The sequence below is a fragment of the Lepus europaeus genome, chromosome 10, assembly GCF_033115175.1.
Source record: "Lepus europaeus isolate LE1 chromosome 10, mLepTim1.pri, whole genome shotgun sequence".
In the NCBI taxonomy this organism is placed as follows: Eukaryota; Metazoa; Chordata; class Mammalia; order Lagomorpha; family Leporidae; genus Lepus; species Lepus europaeus.
The window spans coordinates 29,626,358-29,648,554 of record NC_084836.1 but is presented as its reverse complement, the minus strand read 5'-3'; the positions used below and the strand labels follow the sequence as shown (position 1 = coordinate 29,648,554).

The following is a 22,197-nucleotide window of genomic DNA, read 5'->3' as shown; positions in this document are numbered from 1 at the left end:
CTCTATCTACAAAACAAGATCTGTATTCTGATCCCTTCAGAATACTTTCTCTGCTATTACTTAGGTCACAGTCACCCTATCTGTGGCTTGCTTATTGCAGTAGCATCTAAATATTCTTTCCTCACCTATTCCTATCTGTCTACAGTCTACACAGTCAGAGGAAACCTGAAGACAGTTTAATCAAGTCACAACCCCTTTGATAGCTTTCCACCTCACTCAGAGTAAAATCTAGTCTTTAGAATGGCCCAAAAATTAAAAAAAAAAAAAAAAAAAAAGAAAGAAAGAAAGAAAGAAAAGGTCTAAAAAGACCTACTGGATTCAATTCCTATGATCCCTCCAACTTTGCCTCATATCTAGTCCCCCCTTACCTCTTTATCTACTCCTATTTGCCCTCTGTGATATTACTGGTACCTGCTAGGCATCTTCCTAATTTTGGATCCCTTTTATTCAGTTGCTCATTCTATCCTCCATCTCTCTTCTCAAATATCGCTTCTGACTGCTGTCTTATATAAAACAGCAAGTCCTCCCTCTCACATGTCTTACTCCCAGATCCTGATGTACTGTCCCTTACTTCATCTGTGATGTCTCCTCCTACTGTGATATCTGGTAGACATTATTTATTGCTATATCTGAGTCACTAGAACAGCTTTAGGCACATAGTAGGTCATTAATAAGTATTTTTGAAAAAAGGAATATGTGCTAGTAGACATATCAAACCAGGACAGGAGAGTTCAACACTTTTATATATGTGGAGGGAGTAGATTTTAAAATTGATTTGTCTTCCTATACTTGTTCCTGATTGTCTGCGTGTGTTCAGTTACTCCTTCAGTCACTGTTGGAAAAATGTCCCTGGAGAGAAAGTCTTCTGACCACAATGCTTAATACATCAATGGGGTCATACTTGGGAAGCATCTCACCTCATCTTCTGTTTTACTGTTGTTGCTGAACAGAAGGGTTTCCTCTTTAAGATTATTTAACTTCATTGAAGGTCATTCTACATTCTTGGATGTTTATGATGTATGTGATTTTAATAAGTGTAGTGTTTTCCTTCTCTTGATTCTACTTTGTTTCCCATTATTAACTTTATAGCATGAAAGTGACAATCTGTCACAGACCTGTGACTGGAAGTAATTGTCACAGATGGTATGCTTGAATACGTGAACCGATTCACTGAAAGAAATGTCTCAGCAATAAGTTTGGGAATTAAAAATGAAAAAGTCAAGAGTGCAATGACGGTAACGTCAGCTCTACAGCCAGAAATGCCTGTGCTTCAGGAAATCAGACCTGAAGGATAATGAGGTCTTATGGAGAATTCCCTGTCTTATACCAGGCAAGTCTGGAACTCTGGGGTGAATGAGAAACCAATGAATAGAACGTTTTAAGTTTCCTTGAGGGATTAGGCGTTTCTTCGCTTGCATGAAGATAAAATGATGACATCCTCCATCTGCAGATGCAATAAAATTGGAATGGAGAAGTCCTTGGAACTGTATTTTGGAAAAGAGCAAAGGAAAGCATAACAATGGAAGATAATGGTGATGGCTCAGTGAACTGAAAGTGAACCAGAAGGAAAGGGGAGGCTCAATTTATGCCTGATTTATGTGAGGAGAATGACACAGTAACATTCATTGCCAAATCAAGGTCGCCAAAGAAAAATGCATTAAAAGAACTCACACACTCTCTTCTGGAAAATTTGGGTCACTTGAACATGGCAAGATGACCGCTCTCAAGATTGGAAAAGGCGCAGATGAGGACAGCACAAACACGAGGGGGGCTTGCCCAGCCAGAAAGGGTCAGAGGCAAATTCAGTTTCCCTTCAATCAAGTTAACCACACATGGTCAAATGGAATTTTTATTTCATAAAGAAATATTTTTAAAGGAAAAAGCGACTGGGTGTTAATAATTTACTGATGTCTTATCTCAAAATATATATTCGACTTCTATCTTCTCATATCTGTGAATGTGGCTTTATTTGGAAATATGATCTTTTCAGTCATAATAAAGTTCAATTGAGCTCATAATAAATTTGAGGGCAGGCCTAATTCAGTGTGACTTCTGTCCTTATAAGAAGGGGGAAGGGATGCAACCACACAAGAGAGAGAAGGAGACCCCATGAAGAGTTGGGCATCATGCTGTTGCAGCCAAAGAATGTGTAGAGCCATATGAAAGCTGAAAAAAGCAAGGAAGAACCTACTCCTAGACACTTTGGAAGGACCCTGGCCCAATCAAAACCCTGATTTTTGAACTTCCAGCCTGTGCAGCTGCAAGAAAATAAATTTCTATTAACTAAGCAACCCAGTGTGTTGTACCTCATGTATCTTTATTTCATAGGAAAAAAAATATATAAGAAAAGAGAAGTTGTTTTTATGTTTTAGAGATGAGTGCTGAAGAATCAGGCCTCTCTATGCTTTCAAAACTGAAATAGTTCTATTGATAGAAAGTTAGGGAATACTACTCAGCCACAAAAAACTAATGAAGTCCAATTTTTTGCAATAAAATGAATGTAACTGGAAAATATGCTTAGTGAAATTAGTCTCAAAAAGACAAATACAACATGTTTTCTCTGATAAGTGGCAGTTAATATAGAATATCAAAAATGTATAGGAATGAAATGGTCATTTTTGAATATGATTGTCATTTTTAGTCCTTGTATATACTCCTATGACTACAGTCTTCCTACATTTTACATGTTAAATTCTGAGACTGTGAACATAGAGTGGTTTAAAATTATGACTTTGCAAAAACTGATGAAGAGAGGGAAGGGAGGGATGAGGATTCACGGGGAGCAGGGGAGTGAGGGAAATGTGGTTGTCCTCTTGGGACTGTACCTCCTATGGAATGCATAAAATCTGTTCTTTATATATTAATAAGTTTGTTTTAAAAGAGGTGTACTGGAGGATCTGCCTTGCAAGTGATAGTCCAAAATGGTTTTTCCATCTTTCTGTCTACTCATCCCTTATCCTGCTTGTCCATTAAGTAGCAAGATAATTGTAGGCTTTCCTTCAACAGGAGAAAAGCTACAGTGCATCATTTAAACCTCCATCATGAAATTTACATCACTCTAGACTATAATATGGGGGCCGGCGCTGAGGCATAGTGGATAAAGCTGCTGCCTACAGTGTTGTCATCCCATATGTGTACTGATTCGAGTTCTGGCTGCTCCACTTTTTTTTTTTTCCCCAAAAAGCAGAGTTAGACAGCGAGAGAGAGAAAGGTCTTCCTTTTTCCGTTGGTTCACTCCCCAAGTGGCCGCTATGGCTGGCGTGTTGCGGCCGGCATGCTGCGCCAATCCGAAGCCAGGAGTCAGGTGCTTCTCCTGGTCTCCCATGCGGGTGCAGGGCCCAAGGATCTGGGCCATCCTCCACTGCACTACCATGCCACAGCAGAGAGCTGGACTGGAAGAGGAGCAACCGGGACAGAATCTGGCGCCCCGACTGGGACTAGAACTCGGTGTGCCGGCGCTGCAGGCGGAGGATTAGCCTAGTGAGCCACAGCGCCGGCCTGCTCCACTTCTGTTTCAGCTCTCTGCTATGGCCTGGGAAAGCAATAGAAGATGGCCCAAGCCTTGGGCCCTGCACCCATGTGGAAAGACCTGGAGGATGCTCCTGGCTCCCGGCATCAGATCCTCATTGCAACCAATTGGAAAGTGAACCAGTGGATGGTAGACCTCTCTTTTTCTATCTTTCTTTCTCTCTCCCACTCTTTCTCGATTTCTCCTTCTCTCTCTGTGTAAAACTGACTTTCAAATAAATAAATAAATCTTTAAAAAAAGACAACAGTATGAAAGGTATATCATCAAAGCTGCAACAAAAGTAAGGGTGCATCAATCAAAGTTCATCTCTGAAATAAACAAACAAACAAAAAAAACAGTATCCAATGATGGAACACTTTTTGAATAGCTAACTGTCTTCCAGTGGAAATCTCCTCTTCTGATTTCAAATCACAAAAATGTGAAAATTGAGCTCTTGGAAGATAGAAGAGACAAGAAATAGTCTCCTTCCCTCTTGTTGAACATATGGGGAATTCATATTTTCTGGTTCTACAAGACTGTGGAAAGAGAAAAATGTGGCTTCCCTAATGTTGTCATTAACTCTGATACAGTAAATGTAGGTGTTATATGCTTCTGCTGCCTCAGAAGGTGAAGAAGTTGAGAAAGCCCTTCTTCACGCCAGCTTATCTGAAGATGTGCCCGGGGGCCAGTATGGCAGCATAGCAGGTTAAGGCACATCTTGGCGATGCCAGCATCCTGTGTCACAGCAATGTTTTCAACCCTGGCTGCTCCCTGCTAATGTGCTTAGCAAAGAAGTAGAAGATGGCCCAAGTACTTGGGCCTCTTCTACCCATGTGTGAGACCTGGATGAAGTTCCAGGTTCCTGGCTTCAGCCTGGCCCAGACCTAGCTCTTGAAGTCATTTCGGGAGTGAATCAGTGGACTGAAGTTCTATCTCTGGTCAGGTATGTTTGTATATGTATGTTTGTATATGTATGTGTCTCCCTGTCTCCCTATCCTTCTGCCTTACAAAGAAATGAATGCATAGTTTTATATAAAAGTGTTCTCAGATATACCTCTTGGTCTTTGATATACCTCTAATAGCCTTTCTCTGTCAATTCTTTCTGTTGAATTCAGACATCAATCAAAACCCACCTTAACTGTGACTTCCTCAAAGAAGTCTTTCATATTCTTTTACATTCATTATGCTACTGTACACTGAGCCAATGTTATAACTTACATATATTCCTATCATAAAATGCATCCTGATATATTTCAACCACTGTTTCTTCTATTAAACTATTAGAGTAGGGGCCGGCGCTGTGGCATAGTGGGTACAGCTGCCGCCTGCAGTGCTGGCATCCCATGTGGGTGCTGGTTCAAGTTCCGGCTGCTCTACTTCTGATCCAGCTCTCTGCTATGGTCTGGTAAAGCTGAAAAGGATGGTCCAAGTCTTTGGGCCCCTGCACCTGTGTGGGAGGCCCAGAGGAATCTCCTGGCTCCTGGCATCAGATCGACGCAGCTCCAGCTGTTGCGGCCAACTGGGGAGTGAACCAGCTGATGGAAGACCTCTCTCTCTCTCTCCTTCTCCTTCTGTGTGTAACTCTGACTTTCAAATAAATAAATAACTCTTTAAAAAAACTATTATACTCAAATCCATTATGATCCATAGTCCTATAAATAGGACACTTATAAAGGACACTTAAAGACCTGTAAAGACTTGAGCAACAAATATACAATTTGTGGTAACTTGGAAACAAATATTATGTGGCTGAAATATTTGCAGAATTGGAGAGTTGGGCCCAAATGGGTTGAAGTCAAAGATGGTATCATTCATTATTATATTACTTTCATTCTGGGTTTGATCAATGGGGACAAACTGTACCTAAAGGGTCATCAATAGAAAGACTATCTTTTATTGCCTTTGTAGTTTAAAACAGTTGATTTTGTTTTTAACTTGGAACCATAAAACATCCACATGCATAAAATAAACAGTCTTGGCCGGCGCCGTGGCTCAACAGGCTAATCCTCCGCCTTGCGGCGCCGGCACACCGGGTTCTAGTCCCGGTCGGGGCACCGATCCTGTCCCGGTTGCCCCTCTTCCAGGCCAGCTCTCTGCTGTGGCCAGGGAATGCAGTGGAGGATGGCCCAAGTGTTTGGGCTCTGCACCCCATGGGAGACCAGGAGAAGCACCTGGCTCCTGCCATCGGAACAGCGCGGTGCGCCGGCCGCAGCGCGCTACCGCGGCGGCCATTAGAGGGTGAACCAACGGCAAAGGAAGACCTTTCTCTCTGTCTCTCTCTCTCACTGTCCACTCTGCCTGTCAAAAAAAATAAATAAATAAAAAAAAAAAATAAAAATAAACAGTCTTAACATATTTGCTTATTGTATGTTGCTAGCGTAATTGTTATCAAATGTATCTGATAAATATTTATTCTGATGAAATCAGCTCATTCCTCAGACTTGTTTTACTGTCTACTTTGATAGCTGTTTCTAAATCCTATGGAAAAAAATTCTAAAATCAGTAGTTAAATATGAACAAAGGTATTTTAATATGTCTATCAACTGTAGAAATGCTCAGACTATACTCCTAATTATATACATGATAGCTTTAAATTTACTTAACAAGTTACTAACTGGGAATATTAATTATTGAGACAAATCAGAAAATATATGATTTGTGCATTCTATGATTAACCCTGAATGTAGATAGTGTAAGTTGCCATACTCAAGAAAGACAGGCTGTGAAATTGAAAAGGTAAACTGTTATTGTCAAATCTCTACAGAAAATTGAGTTTAGGGAATATTTACAATTAAACTTTTTTGCCATAGTTATTTTGAATGTATTTTTTAATTTATTTTTTCAAAGTGATGACATTAGCAGAACGTTTACATAGCCAGTACTGAATTCACACATTCAAGTGTGGCTTTAGCAGTAACAGTGGTGGGTTAATACACACTTAGCATATCGCATTTCACTTTATGTCAACAAAGCTAACTGACCTATGAATTACAAAAGACCAAAACTCTTTATTTGATTCATTCTGAAAATTAAAAAAGAAACGCTTTACTAAATTATTGATATATGTATATTTACTCAAAATTTTACAATTAGTGAAATAAGATTAATTGTGGTAGCTCAGTTAACATCAATGGAAAACTTCAAAAAATGATTCTCAAAATGGCAGGCAATTTTTTTTATTGTAGGCAATTATTTAAACTGCATATTTAGCTTTATGCATAAGTCATGTGGGAAAAATATCCACATTGCAGTTAGGTTCCCAGTATCTAGCTTTTATTCTTTATTTTATTTTTAGTTTTAGCAATGACATTAACAGGATTTTGCCAGGTTATAAACATGAGGGTGTTCTTGGGAGTTACTTGTAGTTTCCCAGCTGAATGGCAGAGCGCATGTAGACGCATCTGAAGGTGGATGGCTGGATCTCCCAGTATTGCACAGGGTTGCTGAAAAGACTCACACCTGAGTAGGAAGCCTTTTTGGTGTTGTACCCAGGTGGGCAGAAGTCGTTTGCTCCAACTACAGAGATATTATTGTTATGAAGGTAGACAACCTACAATAGGAAACAATGGGTAATGGTTATTTTTTTCCAAAATACATCATGGACCTTCATGTAAATAATTTATGTTTGGTCATATGTTCATCCTTCAGTTTGAATACCTTAGTATTTCTCAAATCAAATTTTTTATTTTAAAACATTTTTCAAATTTTCCAAATTTGCTTTTCCCTTCTATAGTCTCTTCCCCATCACAGTAACTTGCCTGTCACTCATTTCAGATGCTTAATTATTATTATTATTATTTTTTTTTTTACAGGCAGAGTGGATAGTGAGAGAGAGAGACAGAGAGAAAGGTATTCCTTTTTGCCGTTGGTTCACCCTCCAATGGCCACTGTGGCCGGCGCATCTTGCTGATCCGAAGCCAGGAGCCAGGTGCTTCTCCTGGTCTCCCATGTGGGTGCAGGGCCCAAGCACTTGGGCCATCCTCCACTGCCTCCTGGGCCATAGCAGAGAGCTGGCCTGGAAGAGGGGCAACCGGGATAGAATCCGGCGCCCCAACTGGGACTAGAACCCGGTGTGCCGGCACCGAAAGGAGGAGGATTAGCCTGTTAAGCCACGGCGCCGGCATCAGATGCTTAATTATTAACATTATTTGTATTCTTGGTCCTCCCTTACTCTTATACTTTCTACCCAATCATCAAGTCCTGGTACCTCAGCCTTCAAAATGTACACATAATCTACTTCTTTTTCCAAAGTCCAGTACTAATAACCTTGTCCAAGTCCTTGTCTCTTTCTGGATGATTATAGTTGCCCACAATGTTGTTTTTTCTCCTCCTTCACCCCCAAAAGTCTATTATTTTTATATAATTATTTATTTCCCCAAACCATTCTTTTAAAAAGCAAACCAATGATGTCATGTCTGCCTCTGCACTTCAGTTGTTTCTTGTCTCTCACAGAATCCCAAGTCATCACAATGACCTACAAATCGTACATGATTGAGCAACTTCTGGTTTAACCTCATCTCTGCAGACTGCCCAACCCAACCATCCTGTGTACTTGCAATTCTAACACACAAACCAGGGTTCTCCCCTTAGGTAGTCACACATACTTTATCTACTTGGAATAAACTTCCCCAAGATCTCTGTAAAGTTTCGTGCCTCACCTAACTCATGTCTTCTTACCAGAGAGGCCTTCTCTAACCATGATTTGCCATTGTCACAATCACACAATTACATTGCCTTATTATTCTTCATAGCAAGTTATCACATTTAGAAAGACTGAATAAACTTATGATAAAAGTTTTCAATAAACTTGGAAATACAAGGGAACTTCATCAATTTGGTGATGGACAACTACTGAAGAGCTATGGCTAATATTCTTAATAAATTGAATGTCTCCTATTCCAAAAGAGAGAACAAGGAAAATACATCTAATTTAATACATTCCATTCAACATTAGACTGAACCTTCTAGCATTACACTGAGGATTCTTATTTAAGGGAAATAAACAAATGAATAAATCTAGATAAGAAAGGAAAAATTAAAACTTGGTTCACCAATGAGTTGATCAAGAAGTAAACTTACCAAAGGAAACTATAAAAATGACTGCAGCTAAAAACAGGCACAGCATGGTATTAGGATATAAGATCAGTATGTAAGCATCCATTGTATTTCTATCATCAACAAACAAATGAAATTCATAATTCATTCAAAGAAGCATAAAAATAATGAAAACTTAGAGATGGATTTAATAAAAGAATTGTAAGACTTACAATCTAAAATGAAAAAACATTATTTAAAATAATTTAAAGCTATATAAAAAGAAAGATACTGCTTGCTTGTGAATTGGAAGACTCAGTACTTCTAAGGTGGCAATTCTTAGAGAGGGGGATTGGCACAGCAGCTATGACACCACTTGGGATGCCCTTATCCCATATTAGAGGGCCAGTTCAAGTCCTAAGTCTGCTGCCAATTTCAGTTTCATACGAACACACATCCCGGGTGGTGGATGTGATGGCTCAAGTTGTTGGGCCGCTACCACACATGGGACACTGAGTAAATTCCAGACCTCTGGCTTGTGGGCATTTAGGGAGTGAGCCAGAAGGTGGAAACTGTCTCTGTTGGTCTCTCTTCTCTCTCTCTCTATCTCTCTCTCCGTCTCTCTGCTTTTCAAATAAAGAAAAATAAATTTTAATGCAAGTTCTTCATAAACTGATATTTGTATTCAACACAATCCCTTTGAGTGTCCCAGAAAAATTTTTAGTTTTCAGAAATGAATAAGTTGATTCTAAAGCTTACCCTGAATTCAAAGGAATAAGAAAAGTCAAACAATTTTGAAAGAATGAACAAAGTTGGAGGACATATTCTTCCTGATTTAAAAATTTAAACAAAAGCTACATAAATCAAAAGATATAATAAAAGGATATACATATAGATAAATGTTACAGAACTGAATGCTCACAAATAAATTTTACATTATGTACAGATTTTTAACAAAGATATAAGGCAATTCATTAGGGAAATAATAGTCTTTTTAATAAATGTCATTGGGACAATTGCCATTCTGTGCAAAATGTAATTAGACTCTAATTACTAAATATAATTATATTTATTTGCTTTATATTTATTTATTTATAACTATTTATTTATAGTTATATATTTATTTTATAATGTATAATTATAAAATACTAAAATTAACTGAAAATTTGATTATAGACATAAAGGTAGGATTTAAGAATATAAAATTTCTAGAAGTTACATAAAGCATTTTTAATTCAGTAGCAAAACTCTAGTCCATAATTAAAACTAATATAATAAATTAGATCCATAAATTCTTGTGGCTAAGAATGAAGTTGACAATTGACTAGATATGAAATAAAGAGCTATCTGGGGATCTGGCATTGTGGTGCAGCAGGTGATGCTGGCATCTCATATGAACATAGGTTTAAGTCCCAGCTGCTTCACTTTCTATGCACTCCCTGCTAATGTATCTGAGAGGGCAGCAGAAAATGACCAAAGTGCTCGGGCTCCTACCACCCATGTGGGAGACCCAGGTGGAGTTTCAGGCTCCTGGCTTCAGCCTGGAACTACCCTGGCCATTGCAGCCATTTGGGGAGTGAGCCAGCAGATGGAAGATCTAGTCTCTCTCTCTCTCTGTAACTCTGATTTTCAAAGAAATAAATATTTAAAAATGAAAGCATTATCTGTTGTGAGGGCAGTAATAGAAAAAATTTAAAACCAGATTTTGATGCTGGCTAAACCGCATATTTTTGATAAAAAAAAAATTGACTTGCATATTTTACAAAAAGAAGTACAAAGTGGGTGAAATCCCTAGGATCCCTGTGAATGTAAGTAAAATGGGTATAGGTATAGGCAAGCCAAGACGGAAAACCAACGATGAAGCTCTTCCAAATGTGTACCTCTGTGCAAATGTCTACAAGATTTGTTTACATTCAAAAAAGGCTCTGAAGCAGCCTGCTTTATAATTTTTCCTGTGATCTTCAATAAGAAACATGTTATACATTGAGGCTCTGTATATAGATCTGTGTATATGAAACAAAAAATTATAGTGATCTATTTTATTATTGTTCATTTTTAATGTTTCAACGGAATACATTGAACTAATACTATGAACTCTATAACGTATTGTGACCAATATCTGAAAATCAGCAATCAGAAAGTGAAATGATTATTCTGAGATGTTCGGGGGAAAAAGTATCTTGATTTTTCTTGTGGCTTCAAACTTAGCCTGCTCACGATTCCATTACCTCCATAAAAGAACCCACTGAAAATAATTAGTATTTTTTAAAAGATCAATTTCATCTTCATACTAATAAATCAAATGGCTTTTTGAGATATAAGTAACATAAATTAGGTTGGTCAATTTAATTTGGAGTTTTTGTCACAATTAAAAAACATCAAAACATTTAACAGTATTTTATTTACATTGTTGTCAGGAAAGTAAGAGATAATCCTATCTAGAACCCCAGGAAAGTTTAGGTCTAGGTTACAAATATGTAACTTTGTATAAATGATTTTACCTATGAAAAAGTATCAAGATATTGTTTATGAGTCATCATCAAGAACTAAGTATTTACATTTTTGATAGAAACAGATATTAAGTATGATCTTTAAAAAAACTGAAAAAATAGATAAGTTTATATGTAAAATCCTTGAATAATTATATTATTAATTTTGTAACAAAATTTGGAGCCAGCATTGTGTCTTATTGGGTAAAGCCGCCACCTGTGATATCAGCATCCCTGTGGGCATGGATTTGATTTCCTGGCTCCTCCACTTTTGATCCAGCTGCTTGCTGATGGCCTGGGAAAGCAGCCAAAGATGGCCCAAGTGTTCACCCATGTGGGAAACCCAGAAGTTCCTTGTTCTGGGCTTCAGCCCTGCCCAGTCCTGGCTGTTGCAGCCATCTGAGGAGTAAACCTGAGGATAGGAGATTTTTCTCTGTCTCTCTCTGTTTCTCTCTCACTCTCTCTCTCTCTACCTCTGAATTTCAGATAAACAAATAAATCTTTAAAAAAATTAAAAATTAAATCATTTGAAAAATATTTTTGCTTTGCTTCCTCAAAGTTACAATGTAGTCTTAGATTGTTATCGATGAAATTATTATCACTATTTAAAGTAGTAAGCAATTCTTTCTTTATAGATTTATAGACTGCAAAATGCCACCACCACCTTGAAGCACTAAGCCACATCTTTCTGTCCTGACTAAGCACTACAATTTTATAGTTTATATAAAGTTATGTCAGTCATACATAACTAAGCATTCATTTTTGAGCAGTATGGTATCTGCTGAGGTTAATACAGTGCATCATAGATTGTATCATCGTACTAGATCAGTATTTGTCTGTTTTAGTGTCCTATGATCTGACTCTACTTAGTTTCACAAAACATATTACACTTTGGCAGAAAATATTATAGTAAGTTCAAAACAAAAGTGTTCTCATGAAAATAATTTAGGGGCCAGTGCTGTGGCATAGCAAATGAAGCTGCCACCTGCAGTGCTGGAATCCCATGTGGGTGCCAGTTTGAGTCCCGGCTGCTCTGCTTCCGATCCAGCTCTCTGCTGTGGCCTGGAAGGCAGTAGAAGATGGCCCAAGTCCTTGGGCCCCTGCACCCTCTTGTGAGACCCGGAACAAGCTCCTGGCTCCTACCTTTGGATCGGTGCAGCTCTGACTGTTGCGGCCAACTAGGGAGTGAACCAACGTATGGAAGACCCCTCTCTTTCTCTCTGCCTCTCCTTCTCTCTCTGTGTAACTATGACTTTCAAATAAATTAAGTAATCTTTTTAAATAAAGAAAATAATAATTTAAACCTATGTGTTTTATAAGATAAGGATGAATCATTAAGTGGAAACATTAAAAATGTATCCCTGTACAGTCATATGAAGGTTTGCTTCCTTCCCAACTACAGAGGTTGAAATCCTTTCCCAGTGTGGTGGTATTTTGAGGTGAGGCTTTGGGGGCCCAAATGTAGAGTCCACGTGAATGGAATTCATGCTCTTAGAGGCAGATGCCTGAGAACTAGCTTGCTCTCTTAATGCCATGTGTGGAAAAATCAAGAAGTTGGCAGTTTTTAAACTGGAAGGGGTATCTTGACAGTACCTGACCAGTTCTCCAGATCTCAGATACTCAGCTTCCATTATGATGAGAGATAAATGTTTGTTCTTTAAGACACTCAATTTATGCTATATCGTTATGGGAGCTCTAGCTAAGACATTCTGCAAGCAACATTTCTGCATAGTGCTTCCTGACTCTTAGCATAAGTGTAGGGAGCGTTTACTCTAAGTTATCCCTCATAAGAAGCAGTGGCATTGTATTACCTGAATGTACTTATGATCAGCCAGACCACCAGGTACTCTGATAAGTTTGTTGTTGTCCAAGTGAAGCTCTCGTAGATGAGGGGCATTGGCCAGAGAACCATTGTCGACAGCAGAGATGTCATTGAAACTCAGACCCAACCTGCAACAGAAAGCAGAAATGAACGTGTACACAACACATGGGTGCCTTTCTTACAGGTGTTTTGTCAATAATTAAGTTGATAGAAAAGGCTGATCTTGACTTGGCTCCTATCATTTGTGCTTAGACTGCTTTCTCCAACCTCTTTAAGCCTATACAAAGCCATTTGTTCTCAAGGTTTCAGTTCAAAGTTACTTTCTTTGACATACCTCTGACAGATTATGAGTTCTTACACTAGTACTCTATAGCTTTGCATGGCCAATCTCTAATAAAACTTGGAGGATTGTGCTTTTTAAAATTTTACATGCAGGGGCCGGTGCTATGGCACAGCAGATTAAACCCCAGCCTGCAGTGCCAGCATCCCATATGGATGCTGGTTCAAGTCCCGGGTGCTCCACTTCCAATCCAGCTCTCTACTGTGGCCTGGGAAAGCTGTAGAATATTGCCCAAGTCCTTGGGCCCCTCCACCCATGTGGGAGACCCAGAAGAAGCTCCTGGCTCCTGACTTCGGATCAGCTCAGCTCTTGCCTTTAGGGCCATTTGGGGAGTAAATCAGGGGATGGAAGACCTCTCTTGCTCTCTGGCTCTACCTCTCTCTATAACTCTGTCTTTCAAGTAAATAAAAATAAATCTTTATAAAAATTTATTTGCTTATTTGAGAGGCAGTAATGGGAGAGAGAGAGAGAGAGAGAGAGAGAGAGAGAGAGTTCTATGATCCTATAATCCATTTAATGATTCCCCAAATATCCACAGTGGCTGGCACTTAACAGGGACTAAAGCTGAGAGCTGGAACACAAGCCAGCACATCCATGTGGGTAGCAGGAGCCCAATTACTTGAACCATCACTGCTGTCTCAGAGTCTGCATTAGCAAGAAACTGGGTCAAGAGGTGGAGTTGGGAATTAAACCCAGGTACTCCAATGTGGGATGCTCACATCTTAACCCCTAAGTTAAACCCCAACTCTGAAAGTGTGTTTCAAAGGTCTGTGTACTTGTGTGTGTCCCTGTCCTTGGAATAATGTATATTCTATGGTATATGTGGTATTAACACAGAATTTGTCATGTCCCATAAATAGCTGTCGAATTGGTTTACATGTGTAATCAATATAGCAAACTCATTTGAGAGAGAACCTAAAGAAATAGTGTTGTCATTTGGGTCACTTTGGAAATAAACAATCACATATCTTAAAAATTTATTCATTGAAAATAAGAGGTGCAGAATGTTCCTCGGTGACCATCTAACAGTCTCAGCACTTTCCTGGTGCCAGCATTACTAGGTACTGAGTTAGATATCTCTCTGTTCCACATATATACCCTCCAGTTTGATTCACTCAAGGTTTTGGCTCATATCTTTTAAGTTAAAGGTATAACAGATGAGGTTTTTGCTGCTGTGACATTCCCTTCTTGTAAATGGGAATTCAGGCCCAGAAGTTGACATGGTGATATTGCTAGACTACTCAACATTCTATAAATGAAATCTTCAAGAAGAGAATGATGTCACTTCAAAAGAAAGGTAGGGTTGCCAGGAATGAGGCAAGGAGATAATGGAATAGAGCCAGAATATTACAAGGAGAAAGAGAGAGAGGAAGAATCTATTGTATTCTTTTCAATAAAAGGGATAGTATCTAGACACCATATCTTCTAAATTTCAGCTATGTATGATCAATGGACTCTGTAGAGATTTGATGTCGACTTAGATAAGTTGATTTGCCCAATTTTAATTAAGGTTTGCTTTTTGAAACAATTGAAATTCATAGTATCATTGGTTTACCTCAGCTTTTGCTTATTAACTTGATATCTTGGCTCAGAACATTTTGTTTTTTTCTCATCTTGGACATTCACCTCTTGTTTCTGAGTTTTCATTTTTCTATTTCAGATTGTATTTCTTATGCTTTACAGTACTTCAAGTCTCAGTGTAGACTGGTATGTTTGTTATAAAATTTCTAATAATTAATTCAAGGAAAATATTTCTTTACTCAACCACCTTTGTATATTCAGTAAGGATATTTTTATTTGTGATGGAGGCATACACTATTTTCTCCTAACTTGTTCTCAATAACAAATTGAAACACTTTCTATGAAACAATATTTTGATATCGGTGGCTGATTCTTTCATTTTACAGTTTTCATTTTCAGCATCAAAGTACTTCTCATGTTCCAGTATCAATGAGGAGTAAAAAAATATTTAATGGTTTAATATATAGATGTTTCTGGATGGATTTGATTCTAAAAGCAAATGTGCGTGATAAATTAAAGAACTGAGGAAATTTGCCTGACCAATGAAGTAATGTGCTCTAATTTAATACATGGAATCCAAAGTCCATTTAAAAAGAAATTTGAACTTCCATTAGGCTTTTCATCATATATTAGCTCTCTATGCTTCTATTTGATACAAAGTATATAACATATCATTACTGAGGTACAGAATCTCATGGACTCCTTACCACTTTCAAATATGAACTTTCAAAAAGACATTCATTATGAATAATTTAGAATATAGTCTATTTATCACTTCAGAATATTATTTATTCCTACTACTGCTGTTACCACTAATAATAATAATTCACTAATAATAATTCAATAACAATAATTCAATAACGGTAATCATTGTAAAGACAAATTTACACAGAAAACAACACAACTTATCTGCCTACATTTTTCAAAAACTAGAGGGATCTAATCAATAAAGGGGTGCAGGTGATGCATATGTCATTGTGAAAAATGTTTTCATCCTTAGAGACTATAATTAAAATAGCTCTAGATGAAGCTGTTCTTATTATTTGGGACACCAGGGTAATATATTTTAGCTAGAGTCACATGCATATGGTCCTCTTCAGTTTTCTTCATGCACTGAATCATTGGGAAATAGCCATGGAAATGAGGAAAACTGTGTTCTGCATCGATTTGCTCTTAGGCATTTCTCAAAGACACAAGGATGTGCTTCGTTTTTATTCATCAACATGAAGTTTATATACAAAATTGACAAGAGAGTCAATTTGGCATAATACTGTGCTTTTCTATTAGAACATTTAGCAAAATACGTGGATTGAGAACAGAGTACTTCTTGAAGACAGCTGAAAAAGTTTCCCAGCGCTTTCCTTTCTTATTACTTAACCAGATTGTGAAAACAGAGATTGTGGTTAAGTTAGAAATCAGGACAGGCACTAGTGATCATTTATGAAGAAAAGTTTTAACAATGGACAGAAAGAGAAAAAAAATATTTAGTGTCCAGAGCTGTTTTTATTTTCTTTTAAACTCTCCAGAGCATAAAGGGTTCAGAAATCTCATCACAAGTATTTTAATAAGGATCTGTCAGAAGTCTGGTATTTCCATGTCCTAGTAGCTTTCATTTTGATGCATTTGCAAATTCAGGACACTGAATTTACTTAATCCTCTGTTTGACATTAATAAACTAGAATCTATTCAATGAAATAGAAAACCTTCATATGGTGTTCAAAAATATGAAATTGGTCTTGGTGATTATAGTAAGTATCCTGTTTATTTTGCTTTATTAAAAGAGTAATCAGATAAGTTGGAGTCTGAGACTGTTAAAAACAACAACAACAACAAAATGTGATGCAGTAAAAATCAATCATCATGTTTCTAGCTCTGAGCATATAGGTGCTAATCTACCTAGACAGTTTTTGATAGAATATTAGGAGAATATATTATTACTTAGCCAAATTATTCAGTCCTTTCAGGCTAGATGCATCGATTTTGGTGATTTTATTGCCATCAAGATGTAGTTCCGTAAGAGAAGGAGGAAGACCTGGAATAAGAAAAATGCAAGATTTAATATAGCAGATAAGCATTCTACATACAGAAAGTAGAGCAACTTAATGAGAAGGCATACCATCACTTTTCTAAGATACACAGTTTCAAGTAATTGGTTTCACTTCTCCTCTTTTCCTTTTCCCATTGTTTCTTTTATATTAATACATGCTCTTGGAAGTAGTGCAAGACCTTTTAGTTTTATCATAGATAGGCTTTAAGAAAACATAAATTGGTTCTGTCATGTAGTAAATACTTGTCCTAGGAATTATAGAACTGAAGTCAAATCTTCAATCTAATTATTCTCTTCCACTTTTTTAATGAGCTAACACTGCCATTGACAGAAGATATGAACTATTAAATGGAGAGGTGAACATTTGATCTATAATGAAGAGATTATGTATAAATTATTTCTATGCACAAATCCAATCAAGTTGTTCATTAATAAGCATCATTAATAATAACGTTAATATGCTGTTCTGGCATTGGTCTTATTGTACTTTTCCATAAAGTCATGAAATGCTTTCTTCAATAGGCTGCATAGAAAAGGTTAAAGCTCAATTGGATCTGTAAAATCATGACTGTTTCTTTGTGTTGGAGGAGTGCAGAGTCCATTTAAAAGCCATATGTGGACCATCTGGGGAAATAACCTTAGATGCAAAGTACCCATCAAGCCTCAGGGTAGTACTTCTTGAATGGTTGTGGTTTCAAAAATTTAGTAATATAAATGTAAGTTTAAATGTTTTATTTTCATTTCCTGCTGCCATATGAGGATGTACCATGTTTTTATGAAACTTTTTAATAGCATATTGTTCTACTTAAAAGAATAGCAACTACAGTGAAAATAGCAAATATGTTATGTATGGAACTGACATTTGATTGACAGAATAACTTGGTTAGTTGTCTGTAAAGGTAATAGAATTGGAAAATTACAGGTTAGGTTTGGTCAGAATTTTTCATTACAGCCCACTAAATTCTGTAAATATTATCATTTAATTTCACAGCTTAGACCATATTTGATTGAAAAAAAATATTACTTTAGCTATGGTAGTATATTTTGTAAGTGACATACTACAGAAAGTAACTTCTACTTATACTAGGTTTCTTAAATACTGAACATTGATCATGGCATTGTTCCTAACTTGTTTCTAATAATTCTTCCATGTGTAAATTATTGATTTTTAATTCCCTATAATAGATAAGGAAACAGAGACTAATGTTACAAATATTGTGGGCGCTCTCTCTTTTTTTAATTTATTTATTTGAAAGGTAGTTACAAACAGTGAGAGGGAGAGACATAGAGAAAGGGCTTCGTTCCATTAGTTCACTCCCCAGATGGCTGCAACGGCTGGAGCTGCGCTGATTTGAAGCCAGGAGCCAGGTGCTTCTTCTCAGTCTCCCATGCGAGTACAGGGGACTTGGGCCATCTTCCACTGATTTCCCAGGCCACAGCAGAGAGCTGGATTTGAAGAGGGGCAGCCAGGACTAGAACCAGTGCCCATATGGGATGCCAGTGCCTCAAGCAGAAGATTAACCTACTGTGCCACAGCACCAGCCCCATGGGTTGTTTCTCTTTAAAGTGGATAATTTAATATAATCCTGGATGCCAATAGGAAGTTAAAATAATATGCTCTTTACTGCAACAAATGGAATAACAATTGCGTTTATCTTATGAATGACTATTATCCCAATCATTTTAGAAATAAGAAGGTTTAGCCATTTGATTTTCTTTAGAAAAAATATGAATTGTTATAAACTCCCTTAAATATAACAAGGATGTAATGAAGCAAATTAAACATGTATCCTTTCTTCCCCATCAGCACAAACATAATTTTAAGTGCCTTGAATCTCTCTATTATCATCAGACCTGTCAACCTCATCTAGTTTCTAATTATTTCTACTTTCAGGGTATCAGTTTTCCAAAAGTAAAGTTACAGCAGAAGAAAGTTTGATGGTAGAAGAAAATTTGCTATGAGATAGCATCATTTTGCCACTGAGGTATTAAGCTAAAGAACCAATAATGTAGTTAATTTCATTTTTATCTTTTCCTTTTTCCATTTTTAAGATAGAATTTAATGAGAATCACTTGGGTCAAGTACTACATGTGTATATTATGGTCCCCTACCTGTTCCTTACAAAAATCCTAGAATATAGGTATCATTAAAATTTCCATTTTACAGATAAAACTGATGTTTCAGAAAGGTAAATAATTAGCCTAAAGGCACAGAATAAGTAAATGACTGAGTTAGATCTCTCACCAGGTTGGTCCAACCCAATGCAACAATTTTACATCTGTATACTACACTCTACTGATTTTCCATTCACACTGTGATGAAAGAGAATATACCAGGAGGGGATGATGTGCGTGCCTAAGAGATCCAGTCTAAGAATAGTAGACCCATGTTTTGGACAGAGGTATGCACGGAAGAGAGGATTTAAGATGGTAGCAGAGCGAAGCAATTAACCACACGAGCTCTGACATCTGCCCAGTGAGGTCACAGATCTGATCCTTGCTATGTATAAGGCTTTGGTGGTAACTCAGTCCACCTCTTTATGGTTTATTCTCCTCATTTACAAAACAAGGATGATAGTATTATTATAGAGAGATGTTTTGAGAATCCTCTAAAAGAATCCATGAAAGACATTTGGCATAATACCTCACTGTAAATAAGTGTTTAATAAAGTGTTGTTACTAAAACTATTATATTATTAAGTGGTAGTAAATAAAAGCAAGTGAGAAAGGTTGAGAAAAGAATGCCTAGCATAGGTAGAAGATATAACAGAGTAAAGTAAAATACATCAATAAGTATTAGGATGTTTCACTGAGAGATATTTTGGAGGATGCATTAGTAGGAACAGAAAAGTCAAATATGGGCTTAATTCAAGTCGATTGTCCGCATGATGTGAGGGGGAAATCCGGTGACTTCCCCTCCTGCCACTAAATGACTTTATTAATTCTTGGAGGAGCAGCATTTAACCTAGCGGTTAAGACACTTGCATCTCACAATGGATGTCCTGGGCTCAGTTCCCAGCTCCAGCTCCTGACTCCAACTTCTTGCAAATTCAGATTCTGAGAGGCAGTGTCACACTGAATTGCATTTCTGTCTCATAGCTCTGGTCTCAGCCCAGCCTTGGTTATTATGGACATCTGAAGATCAAGCTAGCTGTTGGGAGTTCTCTCTCTCTGGCTCTGTGCCTCACAAATAAATAGAAAATAGCAAATATATTTTTAAAGCATATGTAAAAATATATATACTTTATGTAAATAAAGTATATATAAAAAGTATAAACTATATGTAAAAACTATATATTTAGAAAATAGAATTAAAAGATAAGTTTATTTTGGTGCAAAAAAATCTTGAAATCTATGCAAAAGAAGTGTTTTCAAAAAGTTAGTGGAAATGCATTTTAAAAATCTATGCATAGATATATGTACTGATAGGATTTGGGATGTGTCTCTGGATATAAACTTCTGTGTTGTGTGTGTGTGGTCCCAGTACTCCTTTTCTATAATACTTAAATTTGTGGATGCTCATGCCATTTGTATAAAATAGTGTACTATTTGCTTATTACCTATGCACATCATCCTTATACTTCAAATCATAATACTTAATAAAATATTAATTTTAATACTTAATAAATGCTAAGCAAATAGTGGTTAAACTGTATGGTTGAGTAAACACCAAAAAATCCCACCAAATTATGTATGGGTTCAGTATAGATTTTTTTTTGTATTTTTGATTCATGATTGGTTGAATCTACAGATATAGAAGCATGAGATCAACATCTGACTGTATATTTGCATATGTATACACACATAAATATACATGCATAGCTATTTATCTTTCATTATCATCATCTATCATCTATCCATCTCTATACATGTAATATCCTGCATTAGGAACTAAAAAAAATCACTAGTTTAACACAACGAGTAAATGAAAGTTCTTTTTACACTACAAATCAACATTTTTCTGCCTATCTACCTGCCTGCCTATCTCTCCATCCCAGTAGTTATGAGTATTAAGGACATCAAAAGCATGCTTTGTAGTAAAAAGACTGTGGAAATAGCAAAGGACAGTAAGAAAGCATCCTACGGAATATGTACTCTCAAGAGTTAAAATTCATGGTAAAGGACCAGTCATGTTTTCTAAGAGTATGTATTTATATTTTGTGCCTCATTCAAGAACAAGGTATTGAAGCTGAGAAAGGGAGAGTCTGAACAGAAACCTTGAGGGCATAGAAGGGCTTATGTGAGACTGAAAAACTTATCATAGGGAAAATGTACAAATTAGAAGAATTTATTATTTGTGGTTTGATGCCTTTTCTGATTCACAAAAACCGATTTATGTGCCTCTTCTGTATATCCCTTAGCATGGTGAGCTCATCCCTTCTGACTGTGGGATGATGGCTGTTTACTTGTCTGGCATTGCTTTGGATAAGAAGTTCTTCAGGGCAGGTAGCATATCTTAATAATTGGCCTATCTCCAGTGTTTGGCACATAGTTTAAGCTGAGCAAGTATTAAAAATATTTTTAATATGGGACATGTACTCTATAGAATAATATACAGTAGTCAAAAACAATGAAACCCGGTCATTTGCAACAAGACGGAAGAATCTGGAAAACATTATGCTGAGTGAAATAAGCCAGTCCCAAAGGGACAAATATCATATGTTCTCCCTGATCAGCAACAACTAACTGAGCACAAAAGGGGAAACCTGTTGAAGTGAATTGGGCACTATGAGAAACAGTGACTTGATCAGCTCTTGTCCTGACTGTTGATGTACAATGCAATACTTTATCCATTATAGTATTTTTTTGTTCTAGTACTATTGTTTGAACTCTGTAATTAACACACAATTATTCTTAGGTGTTTAAATTTTAACTGAAAAGTGATCCCTGTTAAATATAAGAGTGGGAAAAAGAGAGGGAGGAGATGTACAATTTGGGACATGCTCAATCGGACTTGCCCCAAATGATGGAGTTAGAAATGTGCCAGGGGATTCCAACACAATCCCATCAAGGTGGCATGTACCAATGCCATCTCACTAGTTCAAGTGATCAACTTTAGTTCACAATTGATCACACTGATAGGTCTAAGAGTCAAAGGGATCACACAAACAAGACTAGTGCCTGCTAATACTAACTGATAGAATCAAAAAGGGAGAGAACGATCCATCATGGGAAGCGGGATACACAGCAGACTCATAGAATGGCAGATGTCCTAAATAGCACTCTGGCCTCAGAATCAGCCCTTAAGGCATTCGGATCTGGCTGAAGAGCCCATGAGAGCATTTTAGGCATGGAAAGCCAAGACACTCTGGGAAAACAAAAGAAGAAGAAGAAGAAGAAGAAGAAGAAGAAGAAGAAGAAGAAGAAGAAGAAGAAGAAGAAGAAGAAGAGGAGGAAGACCTAAATGAAAGATCTCTATGAGTGAGATCCCAGTGG

At 37.1% G+C, this 22,197-nt stretch overlaps 1 protein-coding gene across 2 annotated transcripts in view; it reads right to left on the bottom strand.

Annotated features, from left to right (window-relative positions):
• Nucleotides 1–6,318: 6,318 nt before the first annotated feature.
• DCN (decorin) overlaps nucleotides 6,319–22,197 on the bottom strand; it is a 43,902-nt gene continuing 28,023 nt past the window's right edge. For both annotated transcript variants that reach the window (XM_062202027.1, XM_062202028.1), the window contains exons 6-8: nucleotides 16,653–16,746; nucleotides 12,843–12,981; nucleotides 6,319–7,058 (exon numbers count right to left, since the gene is read on the bottom strand). In XM_062202027.1, coding sequence (XP_062058011.1) covers nucleotides 6,864–7,058; nucleotides 12,843–12,981; nucleotides 16,653–16,746 — 428 coding nt within the window. In that variant the 3' untranslated portion in view covers nucleotides 6,319–6,863. The remainder of the gene's footprint in view (nucleotides 7,059–12,842; nucleotides 12,982–16,652; nucleotides 16,747–22,197) is intronic.